At 33.0% G+C, this 22163-nt stretch overlaps 3 protein-coding genes and 1 long non-coding RNA gene across 15 annotated transcripts; 3 read left to right on the forward strand and 1 right to left on the reverse strand.

Moving 5' to 3' along the window:
* Positions 1 to 964: 964 nt before the first annotated feature.
* LOC105286877 lies at positions 965 to 6987 on the forward strand. Of its 4 annotated transcripts, none has more exons than XM_026969064.1 (10): positions 972 to 1611; positions 2257 to 2376; positions 2508 to 2625; positions 3053 to 3317; positions 3416 to 3550; positions 3833 to 3923; positions 5090 to 5235; positions 5403 to 5535; positions 6019 to 6299; positions 6398 to 6987. In XM_026969064.1, exons 1-9 carry the CDS (start codon positions 1465 to 1467, stop codon positions 6067 to 6069), a joined length of 1206 nt encoding a protein of 401 aa, XP_026824865.1. In that variant the 5' UTR covers positions 972 to 1464; the 3' UTR covers positions 6070 to 6299; positions 6398 to 6987. The 4 variants fall into 4 exon arrangements, with proteins under 4 accessions (XP_026824866.1, XP_026824864.1, XP_026824865.1 ...); XM_026969066.1 differs by lacking the exon at positions 6398 to 6987 and adding an exon at positions 1724 to 2175 and having other exon boundaries at positions 1532 to 1611; positions 5403 to 5722; positions 6019 to 6095; XM_026969065.1 differs by lacking the exon at positions 6398 to 6987 and having other exon boundaries at positions 965 to 1611; positions 3434 to 3550; positions 5403 to 5722; positions 6019 to 6095.
* Positions 6988 to 10662: 3675 nt separating this feature from the next.
* LOC105282623 lies at positions 10663 to 16103 on the forward strand. Of its 9 annotated transcripts, none has more exons than XM_026969058.1 (11): positions 10682 to 11307; positions 11953 to 12072; positions 12204 to 12321; positions 12749 to 13013; positions 13112 to 13246; positions 13532 to 13622; positions 13920 to 14065; positions 14233 to 14365; positions 14849 to 15129; positions 15228 to 15339; positions 15872 to 16103. In XM_026969058.1, the coding sequence occupies exons 1-9, from the start codon at positions 11161 to 11163 to the stop codon at positions 14897 to 14899; spliced, it is 1206 nt and encodes a 401-aa protein (XP_026824859.1). In that variant the 5' UTR covers positions 10682 to 11160; the 3' UTR covers positions 14900 to 15129; positions 15228 to 15339; positions 15872 to 16103. The 9 variants fall into 9 exon arrangements, with proteins under 9 accessions (XP_026824858.1, XP_026824860.1, XP_026824854.1 ...); XM_026969061.1 differs by adding an exon at positions 11640 to 11871 and having other exon boundaries at positions 11212 to 11551; positions 14233 to 15129; XM_026969062.1 differs by adding an exon at positions 11640 to 11811 and having other exon boundaries at positions 11212 to 11551; positions 14233 to 15129.
* Positions 16104 to 16225: 122 nt separating this feature from the next.
* Positions 16226 to 17290, reverse strand: LOC105282622. The gene is made up of 2 exons (XR_894548.2): positions 16875 to 17290; positions 16226 to 16745 (listed from the first exon to the last, which is right to left on the reverse strand). It is a non-coding gene; the product is annotated as an uncharacterized LOC105282622 (long non-coding RNA).
* Positions 17291 to 20049: 2759 nt separating this feature from the next.
* Positions 20050 to 21828, forward strand: LOC113561852. Its single transcript, XM_026969271.1, has 4 exons — positions 20050 to 20255; positions 20365 to 20629; positions 21332 to 21448; positions 21735 to 21828. The coding sequence occupies exons 2-4, from the start codon at positions 20466 to 20468 to the stop codon at positions 21826 to 21828; spliced, it is 375 nt and encodes a 124-aa protein (XP_026825072.1). The 5' UTR covers positions 20050 to 20255; positions 20365 to 20465.
* Positions 21829 to 22163: the final 335 nt, after the last annotated feature.

Genomic DNA, 22163 nt, shown 5'->3' on the forward strand with positions numbered 1-22163 from the left:
TTATTTATTTATTTCATCTCCAAATCAAATACTTATTTTTCTCATTTTTTTCCATATAAAGACGCTAAATTATGAGTATCTATTCATGTAAAACTATTATTCGCTAAAGCAAGAGTTCGCCACATTTTTAATATCCAATTTTAAAAGGTTTATTTTTCTTTCAATAGGTACTGTGTGCTGTTTGAGACTTATATTGATTGAATTGAATTATATATACTTGAGATTTATAATCAACATTTTCGAGTAAATCTCTCAAAGTGTAATGTGTATTATTAATTGGGTCTGCTTTCGATAACATTATGCGTCCGAAGGTATTTATCAAATGTATATTGAAGATACATATTCAGCAATCATGTTCTACATTGTGAACAGTTTTCTTCATAGATATGATATATATATATATATATATATATATATATATATATATATATCATATATGTCTAATGGTATCTAGCACTGGTTCACATGCAGAAACTGATTGTTTTTGTTACAAAGATGCAGTTTTCTACATTTCGGTATTCTTTTCCTTTCATCGTTATGTCAAGAATAAAGTTGTTAATAATACCTATATATAATCTTTGATTGTTCCCAAATAATGATGTGTATAAAGTTGTCTACAAAAATCGGAAACAAAATAAAAGCATTTCTTGTCATACGTTTATTGCAGAATTAATGAAGGTAATACATTACTGAAATACTTTTCAGATTTTATGCAATATTCTGTCACCAATAATGCAACAAAACATATTGATTAAAAAAATACATCAAGATTTCTTCTATCTAATTAATGACTATAATGAATAGTGACTGAGTTGATATTGATGCACTATACTGTTTCTATTTATATTTAGTATATATTATAACAAAATATTTTGAAGTCCCACTTATAGTTACGTTTTACATCCTTCACTAAGCAGAAGACAAAAAATTAATTTCAAGTAATAGATTGGTGATTGTATGTACTTTACTAATAATTCCAGACTTCAGATGTATGTACCTATATAAAATCGATAAGCCGCTGCTCCGCTCAACCCACAATGTGAACATCACGACTGAACACAACGGACTGAAACGCCGAGGACTATAGAGCGTTAGAAAAGGGAACTGCGCTTGCGTGTACTTCCTTCTCCGGCATCATTTTTCGAATATTTTCCGTGGGAAGGAAACACACGTTAAAATTTTTCTTCTTTTTATTTGCGATACATTTCTTACTTATTGAGCACTTTTCTCGTGCAGAGAAATTGTCATCAAACAGCTGTTACAATTGCATTGTAGTATTATGCACCATTTTGCGCTACATTTATGCCAGGTTAAACAAATTAAATAATTTACCTGGAAATTACATACACGAGGCAAGAGGAAAATTGTAAAATACCTGTGGTGTCTCCACCATTCTCTATCTCAGTGGAGGAATCGCTAGGTATTTTCATTTCGCAGTCAAATGTGAAGCTTCACTGACTGTCAATGATGGTTTGTATTAAGAAGCGGTTCTTCAACCTCAATCGGTTACTTCTACACGCTTTCGGCTTGTGGTCGGACGAGCAAACGATATTCGCCCGTTTTCGGGCAACAATGCTTTACAGTCTTTTGATAAGTAGCATTGTATTTCAGGTATGTTAATATTTCGTTAGGATAACATACGTGAGAATAACGTCAGAGTTGGTCAGAGGTTGTAAAAGATCAATGTAACGATGTTAAAATGACGGACTAATGTCATGGATAGATTATACCTCAAATAATTAAAAAGATGTAACATGGCGATATTTGTGACTTCTTAATGACGTTTTAATAACGTTTTAATAACATGGAAAGTATGAAACTAAAATTATATGCAAAATTAGTGTTTATTATGAAAGTAGTCTATTATAAAAAATGCATTTATTTTTATTAAGTAATAAAATAACATCTATATGAAATATAGTAATTTTATTTAAATTTGTTAGGACATAGATATATTATATGTATATTTAAAAAAAATTTCCATAAACAAAGCAAAAGCGAAACAACATTCATATTTATTTACATTATTTGTGATGTACGAAAACCTAAAAACAATACATTTGACATAACTGGACTAGTACTTACCAGTTTCTGACTGACGTCATTTTAACTTTGGTATGGTAGTTCAGAAGCTATAGTCATAATAAATTTTTGGCTAATCATTTTCGTGAACTTGTTGAGTATTATTGAAGTATATAATTCAGCATTATGTAATTAATAATTCGTCACTGAGATCAATAAATTTAATGTTTGCAGCTCTCAAGACTTTTCATTCTAGAATATAGCTTTGATCTTATTGTGAGAATAGTCTCTTGCACGACATTCTTTGCCATGTTTACGATTACACCCTTTTCATTAGAGATTAACATGAAAACTGTAAGTTGTGCTTCTACTTTCTCCAGAAAGAAAGCGACTTTCAGAAATAACTCCTTGTGATAATGTTGTATATGTGATAATGTCCTTTCAAACTTTGCGGTATATGGCATAAAATATTTTCAACACGATAGATAAAACATCTATTCAACCAAAAGCAATACATCTACGATCAGCTAAAGGATAGAAACGAAATTGCTATCTATGACAAATATGGATACAGTGGAAAACATTTTACGACTATTATAATAAGTAAGAAAAAGTAATATGAAAGAAATACATATAAAAGATTATAAACAAGGTTGGTAAATTTCTATATTAGGGGTCTCACCTCCGATTTTGTTCAAACTTTGCAGGAAGCTTCCTTTTGGCCTATAATGAAGAGTTATGATATTTTCAATTTCAGTTTTTCATTATAAAGTACCATTTGATGATTTTTCCCAAGGACGACATATTGTTTGTCCGCTTTGAAAATATTATGACTCTTAATTGTAGACCAAAAGGAAGCTTCGTGCAAAGTTTGAACGAAATCGGAGGTGAAACCCCTAATATAGAAATTTACCACAAGGTTTTATACATAGTAGCAAAATATAAAAAATAGATTAGAAAAAAAGATTGAGAAATATTGGAGATACAAGAAAAAACTGTTTTTATATAAAGACTTCTTCTTTGTTTTCAGTATTTCTTGTATGCGCCCTATGTGGTAATTTTGTCATAGTATATTGGCCGTACATTCTTGATATCGTTGTACCGAAAAATGAGTCTCATACAAGTCCTATGATCCAATTTTTGTCCGAGTACTTTCATGTCTCAGAGAAGTATCAGTTTTTAGTTCTTGTGCATTTTAACACAGCGATAACTGCAGGGTCCATTGTATTCGTAGGAACGACAACAATGTTATTTTCGTATTTCCTGCATATCTGCGGTATGTTTGAAATTGCCAGGTAAAGAAATGATTAGTGGGATAAACATTCGATGTTTAGATTATCAGAAGAATTATGTGTTCTGTTTCAAAGAATCTGGAGTAATGATTTAATTTCAGAAGGAATGTTGTTTACAGCTATCGTATTGAACAAGCAATGGCGATCGAATTGTTACATAATTGTCATATAAAAAATAGAATTATGATATACAGAAAGATGATATGTGCCATAGATATGCAACGCCAAGCTATGGAGTTAGTATTATATTTATGTGATGTATATATATTACACATGCCACTAATAATAATAAACCATTGTAACAAGTAGTAGATATACAGATGCAGTATCGCGATAATTTTTGAATTATATAACTAATAAAACATTACTAGAAGATGACTGCGATTAAAAATATCCAGAAATAGTGTACAATTGAAGTTTAATTGAATCTTTTATATTAGTACTGACAGATACAACGTTTTTATTGTATAATAATAATAATAATAATAATGTCTGTTTAATAATGATATCTGTTTAAGAATTCTTAAATACATCGTAACTGTTATTGACGAAACAGCTTTTATTTTGGTAATAACTAGTGTAGTTTGCATGAGTTGCTACCTTTTTCGAGTGAGTTTTCCTACTTTCAAGATATTTACAAGTTGCTTACAACTAACATTTTATAATAATCTTAAAAGATAGAAAATAAGATCAAAATACATAGAAAACATGACTAAAAATGATGAAAAATGCGAATATTACATTTTGCTAATTTTATAATAGAATTGTTAAAAACTGATGAAATATGTATCCCTAAAAACCTTTTTAAAAAAAGAAAAAATATATACGCCAAGTACATAAAAACTCCCAACTTGTCAAAACTCAAAACTAAATATGAAATCAATAATTAACTAGCCAAGTATCTAGAAGCAGTTTGAATATTTTACCCAAACGTTTTCCATGCATACTCTCTTATCGCATGACGACATTGAAGTACCTGGCGTGCCCAAATCACATTAAAACGTCCTGTCCTACCTATAAGAGACACAAAATCATTTGCGAGTTATTATTGAAAATCATGAAGATACAAGATACAATACAAATCAAGATATTGTATAAATTTACAAGAATACATGACCACTGCGATCCGGGCACGCCAAGTACTTCAATGTCGTCATGCGATAAAAGAGTATGCATGGAAAACGTTTGGGTAAAATACTCAAACTGCTTCTAGATACTTGGCTAGTTAATTATTGATTTCATATTTAGTTTTGAGTTTTGACAAGTTGGGAGTTTTTACGTACTTGGCGTATATATATTTTCTTTTTGTAAAAAGGTTTTTTAGGGATCTCACTTTTTTTGAAAATTTTTAAAATTTGACTATATTTTAGTTTTACATTCTTTTGAACATATAATTAGTATTACATAATTTCTTTTTATATGTTTTATTATCAATTATTTTACATGCTAACACGTACATCGTTCCGATGCAATTTGTAATAAGTTTTATTAAGAATAATCTTTTTTGATTTTTATATAATGTAAATTATTTTTATATAGTTTATACTTTTTTCTGTTTTGCTAACAAAATTTCTCTATGTGATTTATAATATTTTTTTATATCTTTAACAATATAACTTTACTTTAATAATAGAAAAAGCGACGCTGCCGCGTCGCTTGATATCTAATAAGATAATTGCTTTTTTATACCTTTTACTTTATCTGTAGGAATCTTTAGATTTTGTGCAAAATAATGCGTTTTATAAGATGTTGACCATACGACCGTGAAATTTTAGGTATTTCGAATTGAATCACCAATGGAGAGGTTGGAAGAGGTTTTAGTATACTTTTTGGTTGTATCTTCAATTCTAACGATGATGTTTTTAGGCAGTTATGTTGGGCAAGAAATTATAGATCATAGTAATCACGTATATGTAATTACGTAAGTAATAGTTACGTAAGTAGTAGTTTTATGTGTGGTGTTTGCAACTATGTCCTAATAGTTTTTAGTGAGAAAACTAAATTAACAACTCATGCATATATACAAAAAATTAATACTTTATTGTTTTACACTTCTGTTAATTTTATTTTAATATATTTTGTTTCTAGATACAACGTTTCATGGTACTTAGCACCGTTACACATACAGAAACTGATACTATTTCTATTACAAAGGAGGAATAAAAGTTGCACTCTGGGTGTCGGTGGATTAATTACAGCATCTTTCGAATGTTTCGCAACAGTAAAGCTATTACATTTATTTGTAGGCATTGTTGAAGCAAGCAGGTTATTATATTCTACAGGCTAAAAAAAGATTCATTTTTCCTTTACTATACTATACTAAGGATATTTAAATTGTCACACATACGGACGTGCTAATCGGTCGTAGTAGTCGCATAAGAGTAGCGTGACTATCTGAGCAACGAGAGGTAGGCTCATTTAGCACGATGAAGAAGAAAGTCATATATATAACTCTTATGGAAGTATTGCGCGCGTTATCCTTTAAATGTAGTTTAAATGTAGTTTTATATTACTAATGAAATCATGCAAAACTTGCTCCAACATATATATACATTTATTATATATATTACACATATTGTACGTATTTTTATAATATATTAACACATTTATTATATGCTTATAAACTTATTATTATATTCGTAAAATACATTATATGAATAATGTTTTGTGCAAATAGTGCAAACAGGAACGTACTTCTTTGCAGCTGGTTAAAGTGTCAATGTCCTACTTCACCTTCATGTACTCGGTGCAGTAAAAAGCAGTTAGCTTGATAGTATCTTATAATAGATATAAAGCACACATTCAGATACATAAAGTATTTTTATTTCTTTCGAAATTGTAACACTCCCTACAAAATAAATAGACAAAAGGTGCGTTAGTTGAAATATACTCACAATCAATCATAGAACTGACGAAATCGACGACACATTAGAGTATCTTTCACCTTAAATACATGGGACATTATTTAAATGAAGGTTCCACAATGTAAGTAATATGTCATTAATACACACACATCCATACACAAAGAACTTAAGTGTTCTTGTATTGTCTACGTGACTTAACTGCAAGTCTGCGATTTACAGATGTTGATAATGTATTCGTGCATTTGTGATTAATGTATGCTATGCATCCAAGGTAAAGCGAAACATCAATGACTGATGAAGGGAATAAGTAAAAAGGAACTTAAATAAAAAAGTATAGAAAATCTTTTATTTGCCAGGGAGTTCTAAATTCAAATCCATATTTTAAATCGCGATGCACTGCCAATATCTGATGGTCGGATTTTTCGCAATGAATATTATTAATTAATTTGTTTCTTACTAATCTGGAATAGAAAATCACTGCGTTTTTAAGACTAACGAATTTGTTGGCGCGTAGCTGAAAATAGGTTCCTAGAGCGAGAAAATTACTGCATCTTAGTCTAAGAAATTTGTTCGCATGCAGTTAATAAATTTATCCGACCATCAGATATTGCCAGTGTATCGCGATTTAAAATATGGATTTGAATTAAATAAAAAATGGACGCATTTAGGAATGATGGCTGTGACGATAATGTTATTAGAATATGAAGTTACATTGTTAACAAAAATTTATTGAAGAAAGTGTATATAATATGAAGAACGATAGATAAATGTAGAATACGTTGTGAAACAATAAAATACCTTTTTGGTTATCTGTGTTTTGTGTGTCAGGAGAATAATGTGTCTGGGTGTAACAAAAGAAGGAAATGTTAATTTTGCGTTGAGAGTCAGTCCGAAATTTATTGTAAATCTGAATTCCGAATACACCCGTTGAACACGTCCGCACTCGCTGAGAGATACCGGTCGAATAATATTCTGCTTGTTTGCTCGCCAGTCTCGACTTCTGTGTCCTCCTGGAAATCTCTCGAAGACTTCAAAATCTTCCCGAGAGAAAACCTTTCGCTTTCCTATCCATTCCGCGGGCTACGCTTAACCGTCTTTAAACTTTGACTCGCGGTTTTAAATATGACGTACATGTGCATCGGCGCAATCCGTATAGCAAAATACAACTTTTACTTGATTTTAATAAATTATGACGGTTGTCTGTAACGGCTTCCTCTATTATTGTTTTCTTGCTTTCCGTCTCGCGTGTTGTCTACCTTCTTCAGTTGTTGACTCTGTACCCGTATGTACGCGTATGTATATGTGCGTGTATATGTGTATCATGATACGTTGGGTCGCGTCTTTCTAATTTCTGGGTCTGCGGCGATGCAATCGCCACACCTTTTTTATGTATAACCCTCTACTAAAGTGAACTTATTTTAAATATATCTTAACAATTTTGTTTAGAGACCAGTACTTTATCATATTAGATTGATGGTGTGTATGTATATGTTACCGTTAAAACCCGAAATCCGTGAAAACTAGTTTTAACAGAACTAACTTAGTTAAAACTAGAATTGATTGATTGTTCTTAGTAAATTCGCGTTCTTGACGCTATCAATTAAAAAGTTTTTAACAAAAAATGCTTAATGATTAAAGTAAATGATTCCACATGGGTTCGATGAGGTCCGTGTTTTGGACATTCCACGTCAATCGAGGTCCACCATGGGCGGGGTAGTCCCCCTGGAGTTTGTTTATCTTTTTTTTCGGCGGGGGTGCAGGTGGAAGGTGCTTCGCCGAAGGTGAAGCCCCTTCATCTGCAGTACCCGCCCCATACTGTCGAGTCATCGCGATCGGTACGATTCTACATTCGTTCAATGACGTAAAAAGTCAAAAGTATAGACCTCTTTAAACCCATGTGGAATCGTACCGATGACTAGACAGTGTTTGCGTGGGGCGGGTACTGCAGATGGAGGTGCTTCACCGAAGGCCTGCACCCCCACCGAAAAAAATATATGCAAACTCCAGGGGGACTACCCCGCCCATGATGAACCCCGATTGGCGTGGAATGTCCAAGACACGGACCTCGTCGAACCCATGCGGAATCATTTACTTTACTCATTAAGCATTTTTTGTTAATAACTTTTTAATTAATAGCGTCAAGAACGCGAATTTACTAAGAACAATTAATCAATTCTAGTTTTAACTAAATTATTTCAGTTAAAACTAGTATTCACGGATTTCGGGTTTTAACGGTAACATGTATATCTCTCCAGAAAGAAACAGAAGATGTACATCCTTGATGAAAGGGAAAAAGAACGGATGCATTTTGCAATTAGGCACATAATACTGGAATAGTGAGAAGAGATGAGCTACACTAAAGTCCTATTAAAAGTTTGTCTTATAAATGTTTTTCTGTGGCAAATAAACATCTACTGAATTCTTTTTATCGCCAAATCAAGTACTTAGTTTTATTACCATCTTTCCATATTAAAAACGCTAAATTATGAGTATCTGTTCATGTAAAACTATCATTCGCTGAAGCAATCCGCCACTGTTTTTATAGATATAATATATGTCTAATGATATCTAACACTGTTTCACATACAGAAAGTGATATTGTTTTTACTAGAAAGAGGCAGTTTTCCATATTTCGGCATGCTTTCGAAAATGGGCGTAAAGCGCTTCAATCAAGTCTAATAAAACGGTATCAAGTAAAACGGCAGCCCGGCCGCTCTCAGGTTCCTCTCTGGTACAACTAGTATGGGCACTTTCCCTTTCATTGTTCTATCAAGAATAAAGTTGTTAATAATACCTATATATAATCTTTTATTGTTCCCAAATAATGATGTGTATAAAGTTGTCTACAAAAATCGTAAACAAAATAAAAGCATTTCTTGTCATACGTTTATTGCAGAATTAATGAAGATAATATTGGGTCGTCCGGAAAGTTCGTGCCGATTTTTAACAGATGGCGTTGGAACATGTCTGAATATATCAATGTTATTGAAAACATGCGATTTATATACATATGCTTAAAGGTGACATTTCAACGCATCTTTAGGAAAAAAGTTGTTTGAGATAAATTGATTCGTGTCAGTTTTGTACTCTTTTGAAGATGGAAGAAAACAAAGAACATTTTAGACACTTGATGCTTTTCTATTACCGGAAAGGCAAAAATGCCTCACAAGCAACAAATTCGATATGTTCTGTTTACGGAGAAGGCGCTTTAGCTGAAAGAACCGTACGTAAGTGGTTCGCTAAGTTTAGAGCTGGTGATTTTAACCTTAAACACCAAGAACGCTCGGGCAGACCCTCTACTACTGATGATGACCAAATCAAGACACTAATCGAGAATAACCCGCGCTACACGACACGTGAATTAGCAGAGATACTGAAAATATCGAAAACCACTGTCCACGATTATGTAGTGAAGCTTGGTTACGTAAGTCGCTATGATGTATGGGTTCCGCATAATTTGGCCGAAAAAATTTAATGGATCGCATTTCCATCTGCGACTCTCTGTACAAGCGCAACGAAAACGTACCATTTTAGAAGCAATTAGTGACGGGTGACGAAAAATGGATCATTTACAACAATGTAGAACGAAAAAGATCCTGGAGTAAGCGAAATGAACCAGCATTAACCACTCCGAAAGCCGGCCTTCATCCAAAACAAGTCATGCTCTGTGTCTGGTGGGATTGGAAAGGAATCCTATATTATGAGCTCCTACCACACAACCAAACGATAAATGCAGATAAGTACTGCTCGCAACTGGACGAATTAAAGACAGCGATTCAGGAAAAACGTCCAGAATTAGCTAATAGGAAGGGCGTCGTGTTCCATCAGGACAATGCCAGACCTCATGTTTCTTTGACTACCCGACAAAAATTGTTGGAGTTTGGCTGGGATGTGCCACCTCACCCACCGTATTCACCAGACATTGCACCTTCAGACTTTCACTTATTTAGGTCTGTGCAAAATTCTCTTAGCGGCAAGAACTTCAACTCTTTGATCGACATAAAAAACCACCTTGAGGAGTTTTTCGCCGAGAAACCTAAGAAGTTCTGGGAGAATGGAATCTTCCAGTTGCGTGAAAGATGGACAAAGGTTGTGAAACAAAACGGTGCATACATAAGTCAATAAATATTTATCGACATAAAAAAATGTTGCCTTTAAATTTTCCTTCAAAATCGGCACGAACTTTCCGGACGACCCAATACATTACTGAAATACTTTTCAGATTTTATGCAATATTCTGTCACCAATAATGCAACAAAACATATTGATTAAAAAAATACATCAAGATTTCTTCTATCTAATTAATGACTATAATGAATAGTGACTGAGTTGATATTGATGCACTATACTGTTTCTATTTATATTTAGTATATATTATAACAAAATATTTTGAAGTCCCACTTATAGTTACGTTTTACATCCTTCACTAAGCAGAAGACAAAAAATTAATTTCAAGTAACAGATTGGTGATTGTATGTACTTTACTAATAATTCCAGACTTTAGATGTATGTACCTATATAAAATCGATAAGCCGCTGCTCCGCTCAACCCACGATGTGAACATCACGACTGAACACAACGGACTGAAACGCCGAGGACTATAGAGCGTTAGAAAAGGGAACTGCGCTTGCGCGTACTTCCGTCTCCGGTATCATTTGTCGAATATTTTTCCGTGGGAAGGAAACACACGTTAAAATTGTTCTTCTTTTTATTTGCGATACATTTCTTACTTATTGAGCACTTTTCTCGTGCAGAGAAATTGTCATCAAACAGCTGTTACAATTGCATTGTAGTATTATGCACCATTTTGCGCTACATTTATGCCAGGTTAAACAAATTAAATAATTTACCTGGAAATTACATACACGAGGCAAGAGGAAAATTGTAAAATACCTGTGGTGTCTCCACCATTCTCTATCTCAGTGGAGGAATCGCTGGGTATTTTTATTTCGCAGTCAAATGTGAAGCTTCACTGACTGTCAATGATGGTCTGTATTAGGAAGCGGTTCTTCAACCTCAATCGGTTACTTCTACACGCTTTCGGCTTGTGGCCGGACGAGCAAACGATATTCGCCCGTTTTCGGGCAACAATGCTTTGCAGTCTTTTGATAAGTAGCATTGTATTTCAGGTATGTTAATATTTCGTTAGGATAACATACGTGAGAATAACGTCAGAGTTGGTCAGTGGTTGTAAAAGATCAATGTAACGATGTTAAAATGACGGACTAATGTCATGGATAGATTATACCTCAAATAATTAAAAAGATGTAACATGGCGATATTTGTGACTTCTTAATGACGTTTTAATAACGTTTTAATAACATGGAAAGTATGAAACTAAAATTATATGCAAAATTAGTGTTTATTATGAAGGTAATCTATTATAAAAAATGCATTTATTTTTATTAAGTAATAAAATAACATCTATATGAAATATAGTAATTTTATTTAAATTTGTTAGGACATAGATATAGTATATGTATATTTAAAAAAAATTTCCATAAACAAAGCAAAAGCGAAATAGCATTCATATTTATTTACATTATTTGTGATGCACGAAAACCTAAAAACAATACATTTGACATAACTGGACTAGTACTTACCAGTTTCTGACTGACGTCATTTTAACTTTGGTATGGTAGTTCAGAAGCTATAGTCATAATAAATTTTTGGCTAATCATTTTCGTGAACTTGTTGAGTATTATTGAAGTATATAATTCAGAATTACGTAATTAACAATTCGCCACTGAGATCAATAAATTCAATGTTTGCAGCTTTCAAGACTTTTCATTCTAGAATATAGCTTTGATCTTATTGTGAGAATAGTCTCTTCCACGACATTCTTTGCCATGTTTACGGTTGCACCCTTTTCATTAGAGATTAACATGAAAACTGTAAGTTGTGCTTCTACTTTCTTCAGAAAGAAAGCGTCTCTCAGAAATAACTCCTTGTGATAATGTTGTATATGTGATAATGTCCTTTCAAACTTTGCGGTATATGGCATAAAATATTTTCAACACGATAGATAAAACATCTATTCAACCAAAAGCAATACATCTACGATCAGCTAAAGGATAGAAACGAAATTGCTATCTATGACAAATATGGATACAGTGGAAAACATTTTACGACTATTATAATAAGTAAGAAAAAGTAATATGAAAGAAATACATATAAAAGATTATAAACAAGGTTGGTAAATTTCTATATTAGGGGTCTCACCTCCGATTTTGTTCAAACTTTGCATGAAGCTTCCTTTTGGCCTATATTGAAGAGTTATGATATTTTCAATTTCAGTTTTTCATTATAAAGTACCATTTGATGATTTTTCCCAAGGACGACATATTGTTTGCCCGCTTTGAAAATATTATGACTCTTAATTGTAGACCAAAAGGAAGCTTCGTGCAAAGTTTGAACGAAATCGGAGGTGATACCCCTAATATAGAAATTTACAACAAGGTTTTATACATATTAGCAAAATATAAAAAATAGATTAGAAAAAAAGATTGAGAAATATTGGAGATACAAGAAAAAACTGTTTTTATATAAAGACTTCTTCTTTGTTTTCAGTACTTCTTGTATGCGCCCTATGTGGTGATTTTGTCATAGTATATTGGCCGTACGTTCTTGATATCGTTGTACCGAAAAATGAGTCTCATACAAGTCCTATGATCCAATTTTTGTCCGAGTACTTTCATGTCTCAGAGAAATATCAGTTTTTAGTTCTTGTGCATTTTAACACAGCGATGACTGCAGGGTCCATTGTATTCGTAGGAACGACAACAATGTTATTTTCGTATTTCCTGCATATCTGCGGTATGTTTGAAATTGCCAGGTAAAGAAATGATTAGTGGGATAAACATTCGATGTTTAGATTATCAGAAGAATTATGTGTTCTGTTTCAAAGAATCTGGAGTAATGATTTAATTTCAGAAGGAATGTTGTTTACAGCTATCGTATTGAACAAGCAATGGCGATCGAATTGTTACATAATTGTCATATAAAAAATAGAATTATGATATACAGAAAGATGATATGTGCCATAGATATGCAACGCCAAGCTATGGAGTTAGTATTATATTTATGTGATGTATATATATTACACATGCCACTAATAATAATAAACCATTGTAACAAGTAGTAGATATACAGATGCAGTATCGCGATAATTTTTGAATTATATAACTAATAAAACATTACTAGAAGATGACTGCGATTAAAAATATCCAGAAATAGTGTACAATTGAAGTTTAAGTGAATCTTTTATATTAGTACTGACAGATACAACGTTTTTATTGTATAATAATAATAATAATAATAATAATGTCTGTTTAATAATGATATCTGTTTAAGAAGTGTTAAATACATCGTAACTGTTATTGACGAAACAGCTTTTGTTTTGGCAATAACTACTGTAGTTTGCATGAGTTGCTACCTTTTTCGAGTGAGTTTTCCTACTTTCAAGATATTTACAAGTTGCTTACAACTAACATTTTATAATAATCTTAAAAGATAGAAAATAAGATCAAAATACATAGAAAACATGACTAAAAATGATGAAAAATGCGAATATTACATTTTGCTAATTTTATAATAGAATTGTTAAAAACTGATGAAATATGTATATTTAATAAGATAAGTGCTTTTTTTTATACCTTTTACTTTATCTGTAGGAATCTTTAGATTTTGTGCAAAATAATGCGTTTTATAAGATTTTGACCATACAACCGTGAAATTTTAGGTATTTAGAATTGAATCACCAATGGAGAGGTTGGAAGAGGTTTTAGTATACCTTTTGGATGTATCTGCACTTCTGACGATAATGTTTTTAGGCAGTTATGTTGGGCAAGAAATTATAGATCATAGTAATCACGTATATGTAATTACGTAAGTAATAGTTACGTAAGTAGTAGTTTTATGTGTGGTGTTTGCAACTATGTCCTAATAGTTTTTAGTGAGAAAACTAAATTAACAACTCATGCATATATACGAAAAATTAAGAAGTTATTGTTTTACACTTCCGTTAATTTTATTTTAATATATTTTGTTTCTAGATACAACGTTTCATGGTACTTAGCACCGTTACACATACAGAAACTGATACTGTTTCTATTACAAAGGAGAACTAAAAGTTGCACTCTGAGTGTCGGTGGATTAATTACAGCATCTTTCGAATGTTTCGCAACAGTAAAGCTATTACATTTATTTGTAGGCATTGTTGAAGCAAGCAGGTTATTATATTCTACAGGCTAAAAAAAGATTCATTTTTCCTTTACTATACTATACTAAGGATATTTAAATTGTCACACACACGGACGTGCTAATCGGTCGTAGTAGTCGCATAAGAGTAGCGTGACTATCTGAGCAACGAGAGGTAGGCTCACTTAGCACGATGAAGAAGAAAGTCATATATATAACTCTTATGGAAGTATTGCGCGCGTTATCCTTTAAATTTAGTTTAAATGTAGTTTTATATTACTAATGAAATCATGCAAAACTTGCTCCAACATATATATACATTTATTATATATATTACACATATTGTACGTATTTTTATAATATATTAACACATTTATTATATGCTTATAAACTTATTATTATATTCGTAAAATACATTATATGAATAATGTTTTGTGCAAATAGTGCAAACAGGAACGTACTTCTTTGCAGCTGGTTAAAGTGTCAATGTCCTACTTCACCTTCATGTACTCGGTGCAGTAAAAAGCAGTTAGCTTGATAGTATCTTATAATAGATATAAAGCACACATTCAGATACATAAAGTATTTTTATTTCTTTCGAAATTGTAACACTCCCTACAAAATAAATAGACAAAAGGTGCGTTAGTTGAAATATGCTCACAATCAATCACAGAACTGACGAAATCGACGACACATTAGAGTATCTTTCACCTTAAATACATGGGACATTATTTAAATGAAGGTTCCACAATGTAAGTAATATGTCATTAATACACACACATCCATACACAAAGAACTTAAGTGTTCTTGTATTGTCTACGTGACTTAACTGCAAGTCTGCGATTTACAGATGTTGATAATGTATTCGTGCATTTGTGATTAATGTATGCTATGCATCCAAGGTAAAGCGAAACATCAATGACTGATGAAGGGAATAAGTAAAAAGGAACTTAAATAAAAAAGTATAGAAAATCTTTTATTTGCCAGGGAGTTCTAAATTCAAATCCATATTTTAAATCGCGATGCACTGGCAATATCTGATGGTCGGATTTTTCGCAATGAATATTATTAATTGATTTGTTTCTTACTAATCTGGAATAGGAAATCGCTGCGTTTTTAAGACTAACGAATTTGTTGGCGCGTAGTTGAAAATAGGTTCCTAGAGCGACACAATTACTGCATCTTAGTCTAAGAAATTTGTTCGCATGCAGTTAATAAATTTATCCGACCATCAGATATTGCCAGTGTATCGCAATTTAAAATATGGATTTGAATTAAATAAAAAATGGACGCATTTAGGAATGATGGCTGTGACGATAATGTTATTAGAATATGAAGTTACATTGTTAACAAAATTTATTGAAGAAAGTGTATATAATATGAAGAACGATAGATAAATGTAGAATACGTTGTGAAACAATAAAATACCTTTTTTATGTATAACACTCTACTAAAGTGAACTTATTTTAAATATATCTTAACAATTTTGTTTAGAGGCCAGCACTTTAGCATATTAGATTGATGATGTGTGTATGTATCTCTCCAGAAAGAAACAGAAGATGTACATATACTTAATGAATGGGAAAAAGAACGGATTCATTTTACAATTAGGCACATAAGACTGAAATAGTGAGAAGAAGTGAACTAAATTCCTATTAAAAGTTTGTCTTATAAATGTGTTTTTCTGTGGCAAATAAACATCTATTGAATTCTTTTCGTCGCAAAATCAAGTACTTATTTTTATTACCATCTTTCCGTATAAACACTAAATTATCAATATCTGTAAAACTGCCAAGAGAGAGATTTCTAAGATTTCTTATAGCTAGTTAATCAATATAAATGTGCAAGTTGATAATTTATGACCTTTATTGTTTCCATTTACATTTATTACCACAACAAAATATTGTGGAGTCCCACTTATATTTACATTTTAAATCCTTCACTAAGCATAAGGCAACATTAATTGCAAATAACAGATTGGTGATTGTATGTACCTTACTGGTAATTCCAGACTTTAGATGTATGTACCTATATAAAATCGATAAGCCGCTGCTCCGCTCAACCCACGATGTGAACATCATGACTGCACACAACGGACTGAAGCACCAAGAACTGAAGAGTGTTAGAAAGGGGAACTGCGCTTGCGTGTACTTCCTTCTCCGGCATCATTTTTCGAATATTTTTCGTGGGAAGGAAACACACGTTGAAATTTTTCTTCTTTTCATTTGAGATAAATTTCTTAAGTATTGAGCACTTTTCTCGTGCGGAGACAGTAAATTGTCATCAAACAGCTGTTATAATTGCATGGTAGTGTTATGCACCATCTTGCGATACGTTTATGCCAATTTAAATAAATTAAATAATTTACCTGGAAATTACATACGCGAGTCGTGAGGAAAATCGTAAAACATTCTTGTAGTGCTCCCACCATCCTCTACCTCAATGCAGGAATCGCTATATATTGCCATTTCGCAGTCAAATGCGAAGCTTCACTTACCGTCAATGATGGTCTGTATTAAGAAGCGGTTCTTCAGTCTCAATCGGCTACTTCTACTCGCTTTCGGCTTGTGGCCTGACGAGGAAACGATATTCACCCGTTTTCAGGCAACATTGCTTTGCAGTCTTTTGATAAGTAGTATTGTATTTCAGGTATGTCATACTTCGTTAGGATAACCTACGTGAATAACGTCAGAAGTGATCAGAGATTGACTACACATGATCAATGTAATGACGTTAAAATGACGGACTAATGTCATGGACAGATGTTATCCGAAATCATTGAAAAGACGTAACATATGACGGAACTTGTGACTTTTTAATGATGTTTTAATGACGTTTTAATAACATGAAAATTATAAAATTGTAAATTATAAAAGTATAAAATTTTAAAGTAAGAACTACGCGCAAAATTATTTTTTATTATAAAGAAGATCTATTATAAAAATGCCTTTATTTTTATTTTAGTTTAGTAATTAAGTAATAAATGAAATAATAGTATAAAATAAAATTAATTATTAAATAATGAAATAACATCTATATGTAATATGTTACGTCCAGCAGACTCCACGGTGCCTTCCTTTCGGGAAAAAGAACTTATAAAGTTTTACTTCTGTATTATTTCACTCGGATTTACTTTATTACTTTATTGATGTTGCATCATACCACGTCCGGCGTCTGTTTAGACGCAACTCGCGTCTAGACGAATTCCTGCACGTACTCGATTGCGGCAAAATCTATTTCTTTCAAACAAAAGTCACTTAGGTCCATTTTGCAAATTTCTGGACAAATAAGCTTGTTGCTGCAACTGTGTACTGCCAGCACAAAGTGGCCAGAAGTTGGGGTATCACAAGGGATGCCATCTCAGCATATAAAGGCCTTATCTTTCGCCGCATCTTCCGCCGTGTCCTTCAATCGCACTTAATCCTAATTGCTTAATACAAAACCTATAAAATTCTACTCCTTTTTCCGGCTATCACTTTAAGTGGTATTTTCTATCTTCCCTCACCTTCCAAAAAATTAACAATACCCTCTCCTCATGCAAAACTCTAAGACTCGGTTCTTGCGTCCATACACAAATCACTTGAACTATGTTCCTCCATCTCGCCTAAATCCCAAAATTAACAACCAATCTCTTTCCAATACGAAATCGCAAACCTCGCCTCGCCTCTGGCGAATCACCTCATGCGATGTTCTCCTATCCATCCTAAAAATCCAAACATTAACACCAAATCCTTTCTTGTAAAACATCTCTCGATATAAAACGGACAGCGCAACTCTCCAACAACACTTCTAGTCTTCCCGTCTATACACAATCTTCTTCTTTCGCACTCATAGGGTTCTTCTTCTTGAGTCTCAAGTTATTATCCAAGTTAGTGTGATGCAATCTTGTATCCAATATTCCTCGGCACCAATCAACTGAACGGCACTCAGGACTCCTCTGATTAAGTGCAACTAGAAACTAGATTAATCAAGTAAATCGCAACCATTATTATTTTCTATAGTGCTGATTTGGGTTATCTGTTTCTTTGACTCCATTTCCTACTTTCTTCTATTCACTTATTCTCCCTTGTTTAGTATATATTCATCCCGTGCTTTTCTTTAAGTGATTCCCCGTACAGCCCGTAAGAGGCCCTGTGATTCGAAGAACGCGGCTCTCTCCACTCGGCCACCCATCGGCAGCAGATCAGAATCCCAAGATTCACAAATTGGGACGACAAACTTCCGCGCGAACTATCGAATGCAATCGGTGCGAATCATTCCTCTTCTCCTTTCTCATTTTTCTCCTTCCCTCTCGCCACTTTCTTTCACCCGCCTTTGACAGATCATCCATAGAATACTGGTTGATGGCCGAGTTGTTATGTCGTTTGAGAGGAAATATTCCTTTTCCTCCTTCTTCCTTATCCTACTTACCTGTTTCTTTCATTGAAGGCTCGGGTCTCCGATTTCTCTAATCAATCCCCCTCTCCCTCTCCAATTCCTTTGGAGGAAGTGGAGACCCTTTCCACTATCCTCCCGCACAACCCTGACTACTTCCCCCTAATTTTCTCTGCCTGATTATCTCTACACCAATGCCTGGAAATTCTTCGAGAGCGTTTTCTAGACGCATACTCCACTTTTATTCAAACTTTGCCCCCGACAACGTACTCCTCGAGCCCGACTTCATGGAGTTGGCGGAGCTCTGGGCAGTTCACAACGACGCAGATCCCAACATCGTCCTTCTAATTATTAGAAATCGGCGGTACCCGGTCCTCATCCCTGTTTTCCTGATATTTCATTTTTCTTCCTTCACTAGGGCGGAATAGGAATTTAAACACGTACCTCACACATTCGTTTTTTCGCAAGATTGTTTCGAATTAATGTGTGCATAAATAATAGTAAATGCTAGATTTTCTATTTTTTATTATGTGCGATTCATTTAAGAAATACTAAATAAAGTGTAACTCGACCTGAATCATATTCATTTATTTAGAAGTATACCATGTTAAGTTTTGAATTTAAAAATTTCTTTCTTATTTCAATTCCCCTCGATTATTTCATATTATTTCAATTCACCCCTTCTCTCAATAGGTCGCACAAGGTTCTATTGCAGGTAACAGGGATTCAGTTCCTTGATCTAAAAGGGACCGACTATCGTATATGTCTGTTCTCCGATCTCAGGATAAGATCGAAGATTCTGGTCGTTGATCCTGCAGCCGGAGCGCAATCGTCAGCGCCGGCCTCGGCCCTTCCTTTCCTGAGCTCACCGTATTTCGGAGCTCTGGACGTAACAATGTATTAATTGTATTAAACTTGTCAGAACATAGATGTATTTTTTATTATAGTATATTTCCATAGAAAGCAATTTCCATAAACAAAATAATGAAAAACCTTTATATTTATTTACATTATCTGATGTACAAAAACCTACAAACAATACGTTTGACATAAATGAACCAGTAGTTACCAGTTTTACTGACGTGATTATAACTTTGGTATGCTAGTTTAAAACCTTTAGTCGCCACGGGTCAATAAATTTAATGTTTGCAGCTCTCAAGACTTTTCATTGCAGAATATAGTTTCGATTTTATTGTCAGAATATTGTCTTCTGTGACATTCTTTGCTACGCTTACGAGTCTACCCCTCTCATTTTGGATTAATATAAAAACTGTAAGTTGTACTTCTACTTTCCCCAGAAAGGAAGCAATTGTCATAAATAAAGCTATGTATGTAACAACGGTTTTTCAAACTTTACCGTGGTATATGCCATAAAATATTATCACGATAGATCAAATATTTATTGGACCAACTGCAATACATCTACGATCAGCTAAAGGATAGAAACGAAATTGCTATCTATGACAAATATGGATACATTGGAAAACATTTTACGACCATAGTAGTAAGTAAGAAAAAGTGATATGAAAGAAATACATATATACAAGAAGTTGAGGAATATTGGAGATACAAATAAAACCTGATTTTATATAAAGACTTCTTCTTCGTTTTAGTATTTCTTGTATGCGGCCTATGTAGTAATTCTGGTATAGTATATTGGCCGTACATTCTTGATATTATTGTACCGAACAATGAGTCTTATGCAATTCATACGATGCAATTTGTAACCAAGTACTTCAATGTCTCAGAGAAGTATTATTTTTTAGTTCTTGTGCATTTGAACGCAGCGATAACTACAGGGTTAATTGTATCGGTAGGAACGGAAACAATGATCTTTTCGTATTTAAAGCATATCTGCGGTATGTTTGAAATTGCCAGGTAAAGAAAGGATTAGTAAGATAAACGACGAATAGTTAGATTATATCAAAAGAATTACATTTTGTTTCAAGTACTTTTTGTTAGAAATTATTGAGTAACTCAAGAGAGTTTTAGTTTTAAATAATAATCATACTTTTTAGTTTCAACTAATGTATACTTTATTCGTTATATTATTCTTTACGTGTCTGCGACTCCGCAATGAGTATGCAGCTTTTGCACAAAGCAGCGCTGATACTTGTAAACAAATCGGAGAGAAACAAATTGTTGCGTAATTATTCAAAAAAACAAATGGAAGACAGAAAAGATATATATAATAGAAAGCTCTTCGTACATTTAATGAATGATATAACTTCTACTTATCTATTTGTCTACAGCAAGGCCTTGCTCCGCACGCATGCTCCTATTTCTTAGATGCTCCTATTTTTATCGCTTCAATAGTCGCACGCAAAAGGAACAAACTTTCGGGACATTCGGGTTGGGAGCCGATAACAGCCGCGTGGTTGTTTCCGATTTCTGATAGCTTCCGCCACCTGTTATTACAGAGCACGATTTCCTAATCCTTCTCCTAATCGCGCATAAACACAAAAGATATTTACTGATATACATATATAAAGAAACAAAATTAATCAAATTTGCACACAAATTAATTTTTCTTTCTGACACTTTTGAAAAATTATTTATTAACAGGAATGTTATTTGCAGTTATCGTATTGAACAAGCAATGGCGCCCGAATTGTTACATACCGTTGACATAAAGAGTAGAATTGTGATATGCAGAGAAATGATATGTGCCATAGATATGCAACGCCAAGCTATGCAGTTAGTATTTATGTGATAATGTATGTACATTATCACGTATAAATGACGCTAATAAAGCATTGCAACAATTATAATTTTCCTGCCTTTGTCTGGTTATAAAAAATACAATATTAGATATACTTACATATAAAGAACCACGATAATTTTTGCATCATATAACTAATAAAACAATACTAAGAAAATGACCGCGATTGAAAATATCCAGAAATATTATACAATTGACGTTTAATTGGATCTTTGATATTGTTACTGATATAATGATTTTATTATCTAATATCTGTTTAAGGTGCACTAAGTGCTTCGTAACTAGTATGGAAGGGACAGTTTTTATTTTGATAATAATTAATGTGCTTTGCATGAGTTGCAATCTTTGCGAGTGAGTTTTCTTAATTCGAGATATTTACAAGTCACTTACAACTAACATCTTATAATAATCGTAAAAGACAGAAGACATGACCAAGAATTATAAAAACTCCGAATATTAAATTTTGCTAATTTTATGATAGAATTGTTAAAATTTGATGAGAAATATATATCGAATAATATGCTTTTTTATATCTTTTACTTTATCTGTAGGATCTTTAGATTTTGTGCAAAGTGTTGCATTTATAAAATGTTGACCATACAACCGTAATATTTTAGATATTTCAAATTGAATCACCTATGGAGAGGATGGACGAGGTTTTATTACACCTTTTGGCTGTATCTACAGTTC

This window comes from Ooceraea biroi, chromosome 4, assembly GCF_003672135.1.
Source record: "Ooceraea biroi isolate clonal line C1 chromosome 4, Obir_v5.4, whole genome shotgun sequence".
Classification (NCBI taxonomy): Eukaryota; Metazoa; Arthropoda; class Insecta; order Hymenoptera; family Formicidae; genus Ooceraea; species Ooceraea biroi.